The 12,378-nt window shown below is 46.9% G+C and overlaps 1 protein-coding gene and 1 pseudogene across 7 annotated transcripts in view; one reads left to right on the forward strand and one right to left on the reverse strand.

The window, feature by feature from the left end:
* Positions 1 to 12,378, reverse strand: part of LOC136661458 (membrane-spanning 4-domains subfamily A member 4D-like) — a 28,842-nt gene that overhangs the window by 3,879 nt on the left and 12,585 nt on the right. For 2 of the 7 annotated variants that reach the window (XM_066638735.1, XM_066638728.1), the window contains exons 1-5: positions 9,206 to 9,354; positions 4,808 to 4,921; positions 3,810 to 3,926; positions 1,826 to 1,882; positions 308 to 484 (exon numbers count right to left, since the gene is read on the reverse strand). In XM_066638735.1, the coding sequence (XP_066494832.1) occupies positions 308 to 484; positions 1,826 to 1,882; positions 3,810 to 3,926; positions 4,808 to 4,882 (426 nt within the window). In that variant the 5' untranslated portion in view covers positions 4,883 to 4,921; positions 9,206 to 9,354. Of the gene's footprint in view, positions 1 to 307; positions 485 to 1,825; positions 1,883 to 3,809; positions 3,927 to 4,807; positions 4,922 to 6,398; positions 6,515 to 9,205; positions 9,355 to 10,560; positions 10,582 to 12,378 lie in introns of those variants that run through there. The other 5 variants (XM_066638731.1, XM_066638730.1, XM_066638732.1 and 2 more) reach the window with 4 other exon arrangements.
* Positions 4,300 to 4,419, forward strand: LOC136661873 (5S ribosomal RNA; annotated as a pseudogene).

The following is a 12,378-nucleotide window of genomic DNA, read 5'->3' on the forward strand; positions in this document are numbered from 1 at the left end:
CTAGGGTACGCCACTGGGTTAACCAATGATAATCTTCCCTTCACACAATTTAGCTTGGCGTTACTCAGGTCAAACCTCAACATCAAGAATGATGTCAGAAGCACCAGAAATAAAGCATTTCCCCTACAGGGTCAGCACTCCATCCATCCATCCATCCATCCATAAACCTTTATTGGCATTAAAAACAATTAATAACAGTAATAACAATAATAACAAGAGCCAAAGCAGTGGCTGTGTTACCAAAGGGAAAATCACAACAAGGAACTAATGACCCACCCTTTCCTGTTGTGTTTGAATGGATACTCACATAAGGGATGATGTGGGTTTCATAACACAGCAGATCTGTACTGAATGAACTGGAGTTGGAGCTGGAGCACTCATATTCGATACGCCATACTGAACTTTCTATTGAAATACTAAGGCATACAATTGCGACGCCCGCAGCCACAGCGCTCACTGTGTTCATTCCCAGCATACCTTTCACCTGGGGGGGGGAACCAGTCAGTTCACTCCAATGTATGCAGCTTCTTTCTTGACCCAGGCTCCTGTGGTCATCACGATTCACCTGAAGCACATGCCCCCAACCCCAAAACTCACACTGTATATTATATTGATTTAGGGTCCAATCCTATCCAATTTCCCAGTGCTGGCACAGTTGTGCCAATGGGGCGTGGACTGCATCCGGTGGTGGAGAGGCAGTCACAGAGGCCTCCTCAAGGTATGGGAACATTTGCTTCCTTATCTCGGGGTTACATTGCGGCTGCACCAGTGCTGGAAAGGGCCCTTTGTTGTCGAAAACATTGTCACCCCTACCTTCCTGCAACATACACTGTGAGGAATACCATAAGAACATCGGATCCTTCCAGGATCTATACCCTGTGAACTCTGGCCATCTTTTGTAGCAGGAGACAAGATAAAAAGAATAAAAACCAGTGGAAAACAATCGTCCCCATAAGGGTCAGCCAGAAGAAGCAAGTGGGGTCCCAATTAAAAGCTCTGCGAAGCTTTAAAAAAAAAAAAAGTTGAAAAGCCCTGCTGGACCAAGTCCAAAAAGGAAGCTAATCCAGCACCCTCTTTTCAGGATGGTTGAGCACCTCTGAATAGCCCACAAGCAGGCGATGTAGAGCTACACCTTTAATATGCATCTCATTCACACACACACACACACACACACAAACACACACACACACACACCATACACAAATGCATCTAGCTGACTCTGCTATTTGAGATGTATGTCTTCTCTGGCGGGGGGGGGTCACGTTGTCCTCTGCTTGAGATGGGGCGACACAGTGGCGACCCACAGTGGTGACCCCTGCAATGTCACACCCAGGGCCATGAATGCAGAGTCTGTCCTTCCCTCCCGGTTGACACCTGCTCCCCCAACACTGCGCACCCCCCTCGCTTACTTGGGTGCTCCGAATCCTTGTGTGGCATCCCGGGGCACTAAGAAAGCCTTCTGATCCTCTGAAAGGCCTTTAGACAGTACTTCCAAAAAACCAGAAGTACTGTTTAAAGGACCCCCCAAAAGCTTGGGAGCTTTCCAAGCACTCCAGGATCACAAGACGCCTCACCACTTGAAACCACATGGCCCCCTGGCTCTAACTCTTAAGGACACCGCTGCTTCTCCAGAGATCTTGTCCAGCGCCCTGTAGTCTCTCAGTCCAGGTAGGCTTCTCCCAGCTCTCCCATGCTCATTGTTCAAGAGACCCTCAGACTAGGAACACTGGGGGTGGGTCTGAAAGGGCAACCCCCCCAAAAAAGAACCTAGAATGCCCTGCTCTATCTCAGCTATTTCCACACAATCCTCAAAAAGGTTTGTTACCAGTGATGGCTTTGGGTTCCTGGCAGCTGCCACTGACAGCGATCCAGAGATGATGAACTGTAAGAGATGGAGAAGGGGGTCAGAGTCGAGGAACAGCTTGGAACTGCTACACCACCATTGTCAGGATGATTATCTTGGAGCCCTCCATTTCTGTCCACTGGAGCAGGGGCTCCCAAACTGCGCATCATGATGGGGTATCACGAGGCACACACTGGGGCATTGTGGGATGCTTGCCACATGCAGTGAACCTACATGCAGTGACCATGCAGTGAACCTACAAACAGTGGCAGGAGGCTTGGTGAAGCAGGTAGAGCTGCTCTGCGCAGTTTTCGCCTGCTGGAAAAGGCCCGCCCGCTTGCCCTGAGCCCCTTAGCGCTGTTTGTAGGGTCGCTTCGAGCCTCTGTACCTGGAAGCAAGTGGTGATGATGTCATCACGCAATTACGTCACATGTCATTGCCACGTCCTTCTGGGTGCCTGGGGAATTGCCACAAAGGTACGTTTAGGAAGCACTGCGCTAGATCATTGAGAGCAGGAAGACTTAACATCGCCTGATGCTCTCAAGCAAAGGGTACAAAGTCAAGGGCGTGCATCCTGATTGGCAAATTTATCAAAAGCGGGGGGTGGGGCAAGTTCATCTAAAGGAGGGGATTGTACTATATTTTAAAAAATTAAGTTAATGGGAGCGACACCAATCCTAGTGATGTCACTGCATTTAGGTAGTGCATATGATATTGTAAATTTATTCTGTATGGTCTGGTACGGGAGGTGGTCCATTGTGGGGGTGACGGAATGAGCTCTTGCACCGGGTGACATAAACCCTAGTGATGCCTCTGATCTATGCACGGGGTTTCATTAAAGACCCCCGCCTTCCCCGTCACAGTTTATGACTGCCTAGACTAGAGCAAGGGTGTCAAACACATTTCACACAGCGGGACAAAGAGCATTCATGATGCTTGCTGAGGGCCAGATGTGATGTCGTTAAGCAGGAAGTGATGTCGTTAAGCAGGTCATGACCAGAAATAAGACCTCTTTTCTCAGGAACTCATTAGCGGCAAATGACTGAAGAGAAAATATGCAAATCCTGATCATATTTTCAAGATATGGGAGAGCCCAATTCAGACACGGAACTTTCAGCAGTGACACCTCAGTGGCTTTTCAGCAGTGACACCTCTGCACAGCTCATTGACAGAGTAGCTGATGATGGTGCTTTGAGAGGCCCAGATAAAGACCCTACATTCGGCCCGCAGGCCTTATGTTTGACACCCCTGGCCTAGGGCAAGAAAGCTCCATTGCCTAATTACGGAAGATCACCAAGCACTGCTGAAGGTTCAACCATACATTCCTTACCAAAGCTTATCAGCACAGTGTTTTCCAAACTGTGGCTCGGGACCCACCAGTGGGTCACGAGCTGATTTTTTGGGTGGGTCGTGAAAAGTTTTTGATACATTAAAAAATAAAACACTGCCAGCACTTTGCATGAGAGCTGTGAACTCTGGTTGGCACCAAGTTCAAAGCCTCCAGGCTGCAATCCAAGGGTTGTGAAATACACTCTGCCCTGACAACATTGCAAAGCAGAAAATGTGGTTTTCCAACTTTCCAGTAAGATTCTCCACCTCTTCAGCTCTGTCCAATGGTACCTAGTTCTGCCAATGGAGAAATAGGTTGAAGAACAGGGTCTAGAGCCAGGGTGGTGTAGTGGTTAGGGAGGTGGACTTAGACCTGGAAGATCGAGGTTCAAATCCCCCTCAGCCATGAAGCTTCCTGGGTGATCTTGGGCCAGTCACTTTCTCTCAGACTCACCTACCTCACAGGGTTGTTGTGAGGACAAAAGGAAGAGAGCAGCTGTATACATCACCCTGAGCTCTTTGGGGGAGGGCGGTATAAAAACGTGAAAAATAAATCAAAAGCATCAGACGGGCGGAATCATTGTTAATCTGGGATGAAGCCTGTAGACCTTTCTTATACCCTGATGTTTATAATTACCAGGACTCCAGTCCAATATGGCGTCAATATAGCCACGTATACGAAATTGAAATCGTCTGCCACATTTAGCACGACCCCAGACACGATTGTTATGATGCCCACGAGTATCTGTGTGATCTGCAAAGACAACAGAGGGTATTACTATCATCACATGCCCCACCTTCCCGATCAATGTTGTGCTATGACATGCATGATGTTCCTCCGGCATAGAGCTCATCTCTGTGTACAAGCAAACGACATGTGACATTTTTCACACTCAAATTACGGCACAGTTCTTTCATTTGCGCATGTCTGGGAAAAAGATGTCCTCGACTGATGGGACGCTAACAGCCGGGCCCCTTCTTCCACTTTGAACGGCATGCTATGGATCCAGTCACAACTATCGATCATGGTTTAGCTTTCCAGTGGCCCCGAGCTGGTACTCTTCCTTGCAAACTGAAAATGTTTCTGTGGACCGCAAAGATCTTATTTCCAAATGACAATGACTCAGAACTGAAGCAACTGTTACCCTGCACATGCCCGATCTCGTCTGATCTCGGAAGCTAAGCAGGGTCAGGCCTGGTTAGTACTTGGATGGGAGACCGCCTGGGAATACCGGGTGCTGTAGGTTTATACCATGATCTCGGAAGCTAAGCAGGGTCAGGCCTGGTTAGTACTTGGATGGGAGACCGCCTGGGAATACCGGGTGCTGTATAGGCTTATACCATAGTCTTTCGAGACTGAAGGTTGCCAACCACGAAGAGAAACCAGCTTGAGCCCAACTCGCACCCAAGTTTCCCTGTGGTCGTGCATTGCTGGGCAGATGTTTTGCCAAGAAGGCTTGTCTGCCATTCCTGATCACCTGGTTGAGAAACCCCATGCCCAGACTGTGTCCTCAGATCACAGCCTGGAAGCCACTGCTCTCCAGCAGAAGCAGGAAGGCCAAAGGGGGGGGGGCGGAAAGACATGGGACAGCTCCTGCAGATTCAGGCATCGTGACCCCTGGGTTCTGTACTCACCCCCAGGGCCAAGGGCTCCCCTTTATAAAACTTCTTCAGTTGTTCTGGAAGCTCTTTAGCTTTCTTGGGATCCATTCTGGATGTAAAAAGGCACAACCCTGGATAGAGATATCACTGGGGTGGGAGAGAAGAGAAAATGAATAACAAAGGCTGTAGTCCTATCCATGCTTTCTGAGAGTAAGCCACAGCAAACTCAATAGGACTTACCATTGAGCAACTGTTACCCTGCACTTGCCCGATCTCATCTGATCTCGGAAGCTAAACAGGGTCAGGCCTGGTTAGTACTTGGATGGGAGACTGCCTGGGAATACCATAGTCTTTCGAGACTGAAGGTTGCCAACCATCGAGCAGACATGCCTAGGATTGTGCCCAAAATGAATGGTTACCTTCTGAACAGAGTGGTCATCCCAAGCTTTAGATCCTGGCTTTCACAAGGCATGGAGTCAGCGCCTTTCATTCCATATTTCACTGCACCTTTCACAGCTGCTCAACAGGCAGCAATTCAGCACATGCTATTACCCTATGGCAAAAGCCACCCCTGCTGAACTTCTGCCTGTTCTCTGCCTTTTTCAAGGCTGCCATGGAGGCACGGGAGCGGAAAACACACAACCTGGTGGTGAGGGGAGCTGCCCTCCACTTTCTCCTTCCTAGGCAACTCTTAAGGGTAGCTTGGCTGCCACTCTTCAGATCCTTAAAGCCTTTTTGCGTGTTTCACTTTAGAAACGGTGGTCTTGGCCTGTGATCTTGGTCTTTGAACTCTAATGCAAGCACACTTTTTGTACTGCTGTGGACGGTACAGCACTCTTGGAAGAAGTAGCACATTTGTGGAGATCACCTTGACCCAGGAAAGCACCCTTTAAAGCCCCTCTACAAATAAGAAGGTGAACCATGCTCCTTAGCTGCTCAAATTGGGCAACAGCAGCGATGCCAGCCAGAAGCATTGCCTCTAGGAGGTAGCAGAAATGATGGTTCCAACCCAAGTGAGCTCCTGCTTGACTGTTTGGGTTGAACTTTACAAGAAAGGGGAAGTGAAAGGGAGGCCGGTTCCCTCTGTCCCTCCTGTAACACCCCATTCCTCTCTCCCCCCGGGCAGTTTCTTCCTAAGAATATTGCTAACATATCCTTCCGCTGTAAGGATTAGAAATCTGGTTAATGTTTTATAAAAACTCAGAGCCGCTTCCTATTGCTCCATGCACGGAATGGGTGGGTTACAGTCTCATGGGACATCAATCCTTTGCCAAGCCCATCTGCACCACCCTATTAAACTGGAGGGAACGTTCATGAACACTTTGTCAGAAGTCACAAAATTACAAAACTTTTCAGAAGTGCAAAAAAATCTCAGTTTTCCACCCAGTTTTTCATAATTCGGTCAATCTTTTCTCATTGTGTGGAATGTCTTCAGAACATGTTAAGTACAGGAAGAAAAAAAAAAAGAAAGAAATGAGGTATGAATGGCTTTGGTGTTCCCCAGTTTTAAACCCATGCCAGTCTTGTCTTCTGAGATTTCAGCCGGTTGCGGACACACACACCACTGGGCATTCATAAGGACTAGAAACTTGGTTTTAAATTAAAATAAAAAATAAAAACCCACCGCTGGGACTGTCAGGAAGCTGAATACCACGTTCTGTTCTTTTTCTATGTACGCAAAGGCCTGCTGACATCTAAGAATGTTGGCAAAGTACATTGTGTAGTAAGAAACTTCCCCTTCTAAAAGCAGAAGGGAAACCAGTGTGAGAAAATTGAGCAAGCAACTTTGATTTACCATCTCCTCTATCCCATATTGCATTTCATTTTCCCCTCGGCTATTGCAAAAGTGAATGAAAATTGGCAGATGTTTCACTCTGAAATGCACCAACGTGAGAACACAACCAAGTGTCATGTGGGATTACCTATTTTAGAGCCCAATCCTATGCTCTTTAGTGGGGGTGGGGGGAGGCATTCGGGGGGGAGTGGGGGAAGGGAAGAACTGGGGTGGGAGGGGACGGGACCAGCAGATGCTGTTCCACCGGATCCTGAACGCCGTGTCAGGCTGGAAGTCCCAACACAGAGTCTCTCAAATCTGTGCCGGCAAAATAACCAGCACAGATTTGAGAAGCCCCATTGCAGGGCTTGGGGCATTCCCCGGGGGAAGGGGACAAGAGTCCTCTTCCCCCAAGGAGACCTCTGGCAGCTGCCTCGGTGCCACAGGATGCAGCCATAGCTGCTTGGGGGCCACTGCACCTGTTGGTGGTGCCGCATTTAGGATTGGGCTGTTAGAAGTCTGTGCATTTATTTATTTGTTTGATCAACTTTCACCCTGTCTTTCCCTCTACAACGGGGGCACCCAAGGTGACTTTCAAAATTTCATTTAAAGAATCCACAAATAAATACAAGAAAACAATAGCACAGAATGAACAGTGCAATTTTTAAAAAAAATGTGGACAATCACAACAGTAGCATTAAACACAACCCACAATACAAATTGGCTCATCAGACCCTGCGAGAAGACAGCAGATTTTCAAGTGAAAAAGGGGTTCCCTCATTGCGGTACCATCACAAAATAGGCAAGGAGGAGATCAAGGGTTTGCGATCTGCTCAAAGTGACTTACAGAGCAATCCTGAGCATGTCTAGTAAGATGTAGGTCCCATTAAGTTCAAAGTAAAGCTTACTCCCAGGATTGCGGCCTTAGAGCTGGGGAATGTGCATTTCTCTCTCTCTCTCTCTCTCTCTCTCTCTCTCTCTCTCTCTCTCTCTCTCCTTCCACTTCCCCAGTACATTTTGCTCCCTCTTTTCAGGGTAATTGAAAATGGCAGAAAAATAGGCAGGTAGCGCTCCAGAATGCCTTGTGGGGACAGCAAGGCAGGAAGGGAGGTAGCTAGTTGACTGTGAAAGCCCCACCAATGGTTAATCTTTGGTGATTAACCAAAGAGCGACTAAGATGATTACTGGGCTGGGGCACCTTCCTTATGAGGAAAGGCGACGGCTTTGGGCCTCTTCAGCCTAGAAAAGAGACGCCTGAGCGGGGACATGATTGAGACATACAAAATTATGCAGGGGATGGGCAGAGTGGGTAGGGGCTTTTGGGCCTCTTTACATTCTCACATAACACCAGAACCAGGGGACATCGACTAAAATTGAGTGTTGGGCTGGTTAGGACAGACAAAAGAAAATATTTCTTTACTCAGTGTGTGGTCGGTCTGTGGAACTCCTTGCCACAGGATGTGGTGCTGCCATCTAGCCTAGATGCCTTTAAAAGGGGATTGGACAAGTTTCTGGAGGAAAAATCCATTATGGGGTACAAGCCATGATGTGTATGCACAACCTCCTGATTTTAGAAATGGGTTATGTCAGAATGCCAGATGCAAGGGAGGGCACCAGGATGAAGTCTCTTGTTATCTGGTATGCTCCCTGGGGCATTTGGTGGGCCGCTGTGAGATACAGGAAGCTGGACTAGATGGGCCTATGGCCTGATCCAGTGGGGCTGTTCTTATGTTCTTATGTGATCATATACGAATCAGTGATTGAAAAGCAGCACAGGAAAAAAGCTGAAACGTAATATGGAAAAAGATCTATCACCAAGAATCTCTCAGCACACTTCTGGTGCAAGACAGTGCCAAGGCCTGATCTACAAACAGATAGAGAAAATTCTGTGATGAATACGTAACGTCTGGGTTTTCATAGGGAGGAGATGAGAGCTTATATTAATTGCAAACATTTAGCTAATATGGGACGTACAGTTTATGGAAATGGGCTGCCAAGGGGTGTGCAAGTGAAGGAAAAAAAAAAAAAGGCTGGGAGCCACTGCAGGAGAACCATGAATCAAATCCACCTTTAAGGTGCCTGGTGCGTTAAGTCAGGACTCTACATACAACTTAGAACACACAACTGGGCGTGTGCCATTCAATTCACAGCAGAGAGACAAGCCATAAGGAATGACTGGAAGTGCAGCTGCACATATTTGCTACCCTGTTTACTCAGAAGCAGACCCACTGCTTTCCATGGGTGTTATTCTGAAGTCACGGTGCGCTGAATTGTCGCTTCTGAGACATTTGATGGGAGCATTTCCGCTGTCAGGGAAGGTGCATCCCACAGATGGAAGAAGCCCACCCTAACTTGGACTGAAGGCTGTTTCTTGACCCTGTTTCTCTTGATCAAGGCTGCCAGGGGGGTTTCCTCTTGGGGAAAGTGGGAAGTGGGGAGCTGGGGAGCAGATTCAGCTCTCTGTCTTGGGGGGGTAGTGTGCAAATGGAAACTGACTACCTGCTGCCCTAATCATTTTCTTGGTCAGTTTCCCTGATTGTGTGGCTTATAACTAGAGGGTAATTCACCCAGTTTAAGCTGCTGTGTCTGTTTTGAGACAGACAAAATCTTAAATCTTAGAGCTCGCTCCCCCAAGATAAGAAAAAAGGAGAACTTACAATAAGCAGATCCAGAAGGGCAGCTCCTACAAAGGAGCTTCAGATAAGCTAAAAAGGCAACATAAAAAAAAGATAAAAAGGCTAAAAACAAGGCTGAAAGCTGACTAAAAGCCGGAGCAAACAAAGCTTCCAGCTAGCTCAGACGCCATCTTCCCCCGCCTGCTACTTCCCCCCCCTGAGCCCCTGAATAGTCTTCTGAATCTATCTCCCTGTTCCTTTAAGGACTTACTGCCTATTTCCTCTCTGGATGCCTCGGAACAATTCCAGCCGCTGCCTTCTCAGTATGAAGACGCTGGGTCTAAGGAGCTTTCTATCTCGTCTAAAGGGGGAGTGTTTGGAGATAATCGACCTCCTGATGAGTATTGTTCAATTCTTGCTACTTTTTGCCACAACGTTGGGGACACAGTACTTTTCATTTGTATGATTGAATCCTCCCAGCCCTGCATCCTAGCTAACAATGGGCCTAGATATTTCTTGCGTGACGCATCATGTAGCGGGCAGTAAAAAAAGGTATGCATTAAAGTCTCAACGCAATCCCTACCACACTTGCATTTCCTCCCTGAGTAGGGGATTCCGCTGAACCTGCCAGTTAACGAGGCAGATGGAAGAGCGTTACACCTTGCCAGTGTGAAAGCTCTTCCGGGCCTGTGGGCACACCAGGTGGTAAAAGAAGGAGGCCGGTTTCCCAAAACTGACTGGAATATGGAGATGGAGTGGAGAACATGTGGTTCTGGCGGCACTAAACAGCTCTTGTTGTTCGATATCAAGAATTCTTCCTTTAACTATTCTGTAAGCTGCATCACAGCCAATCATACCTAACTCTGCAGTGTCCAGCCCTATTGACTTAATTTTAGTTAGAAGATCAGTGATCTCTATAGGCAGGACTGGATCTGATAATAATTGGTGCATTAGACCAGAGAAGGTAGGGTTAAATAAAATCCTAAACGAAAATTTCAGAAGTCTTAACCATGCAGTAGTTCTTAATCGAATTAATTCGATTCTGAGACTCTGGATAATGTCGCTTCCTTTTTATCTGGGGTAATAGTCATGCAGAGCCCTGGGACTCTGGGTAGTGACTGATGTTTATGCTTATGTTGTGTTGTCTTTGTATATTTCTGTTTTGTTTTGTTCTTTCTCTGTATTTTATGCCAATAAAGGTCTTACTGAACTGAACTGAACTTCATTTGTAAACAACTTAATGCGGCCCTTAAACAGCTGAACTCAATCCATTCAGCTTTGCCTAGAGTGGCGCAGCACAATAAAATCCCTCTGCAACTCTCTGAGACAGCCCAAGGATCTTCTGACCCAATGACTCTCTCCAGTGGATCCTATCTTTTTCTTCCTGAGCAGATTACCTTAGAAATTTTTCCCTCCCGATTCAAGAGCTGCAAGTGGACTAGTAAACTTCAAATTCATTCTTCCTTATCCAGATTATTAGATCTTGATGGGTTGGACGTTGACTTAGTTTCTGTGGAATTTCTTCCTTTTTTTCGGACTGCCTCCAGGATTTTGTCAAAGTTTGCTTCTAGCCATATTCCCAAATTATGGCAGGAAAAGAAATATCTTCTCCATGCTAGGAAAATTCGGCTAAGAAGGGTATTTTCCATGCATGATGTCAAGCCTTTATTCCCTAGAAGGGCTCAAGCGCCCCGGAGATTATTTAAGAAGCTGCCTTCTCCCCAGGTCATGACCTCTGGTTCTCCCTCGATGTTGTCATCTCCTCTGGCCGCTCCGCCCTTTGAGATCTTAGGTGAGAGTGCCACTGATTATTTGCTCAATCTCTCTAATTGTGAGGCGGTTACGGCTCCATTGGAAAGTTGTATTGCTAATCTTAAAATACGATTCCCGCCTGAAAATGGCAGTAATTCCGGCATTCAACTGCCTGACTCTGCAGTGATAGTGCCTTTGGGTACAAAAGTCGACGCAGCGGCAGCTAGCTCAGTTCCATCTACAGCACGAACGGCTTTCCCTCCATCTCCAACGCATGAGGCGATCTCCAACTCCATCCGTGAATCTAGAGCGGCCAATCTTCTTGAAATGGTCCCCAGTGAGATGCAATGCTGCAATTCGGAGCTCTCCTTGGAAAATATTATTGAGCCAACTTCCTCAAATCCAGCACTTTCTCCAGTTTGTATTATTGACAAAGGCCGCCGGGGAGGAGCTTTTACTTTGGTGGATGCCAACGCTCAAGCCGAGCCCCCATTAACCTTTGATTATGTTAGGACCAAGCCTACTCTTTCTCTTAACAACCAACTCTGTCCAAAGGATCCTTCCAATCCCAATTTAGGCTCGATCCATTTCTTTCATACGTCCCAACTCAATGGAAGTGGAGCGGTGGAGACTTCTGATCCCAATGGTACCTCTGGTTGACTGACTTTGCCTAAGCCCCTTCCAACAACTGTCTCGACTGACGTAGCGTTTTTATCCTGGAATATTGCGGGCTGGGGAAACAAAAGTTTGGACCCAGATTTTGTTAATTTCTTGTCTGAGCATGATATCATCTTTTTACAGGAAACTTGGTCCCCAAGCACACCTTGTAACCCCAGTTTTACTGCATACCACGTACCAGCTTTTAAACTTTGCCAGATGGGACATCATCACTCCGGCCTCTGTTGTTTTGTTCACCCTTCCCAGTTATTTGTTATAACCCCTCTTTCCTGCAAGTCGCTATATATCCAACCGTTCCTTTTTAATGGTGGTGGGCTTTCTCTTCTTATTGTTAACGTTTATATCCCTCCTAGGGGGCCCATGGTCCCAGCCATTTGGTCTGAAATGTCTGTACTGTTAGTTTCCTTGTTGGCCTCCTATCCAGCTTCCTCCTTGATTTTAATGGGAGATTTTAATTCCCGACTAGGTTCCAGTAATGAAGCTTTGGCCAAATTTTTGAATTGGGATCTCGATGATGTCCCTCCTACTTGGATTTGCCTTGACAGACGTTGCAGTGATACCTCTTTTAATAATAATGCTCAATTTTTAGCTACCCTTTGTTCGTCTTATGATCTCTTTAGTATTAATGGTCTCACCCAATTGCCTCAATCAGGCAGTTTTACTTTTCTATCCTCTCTTGGATCTAGTGTAGTTGATTATATTTTGGTTTCTTCTGAGTTGCTACCTTCTTGTTGTGATCTCTCTATTGGAGCCCAAGTGGAAAGCGACCATCTGCCTCTGTCAAT

This window comes from Tiliqua scincoides, chromosome 10 (genome assembly GCF_035046505.1).
Source record: "Tiliqua scincoides isolate rTilSci1 chromosome 10, rTilSci1.hap2, whole genome shotgun sequence".
NCBI classification, from domain to species: domain Eukaryota; kingdom Metazoa; phylum Chordata; class Lepidosauria; order Squamata; family Scincidae; genus Tiliqua; species Tiliqua scincoides.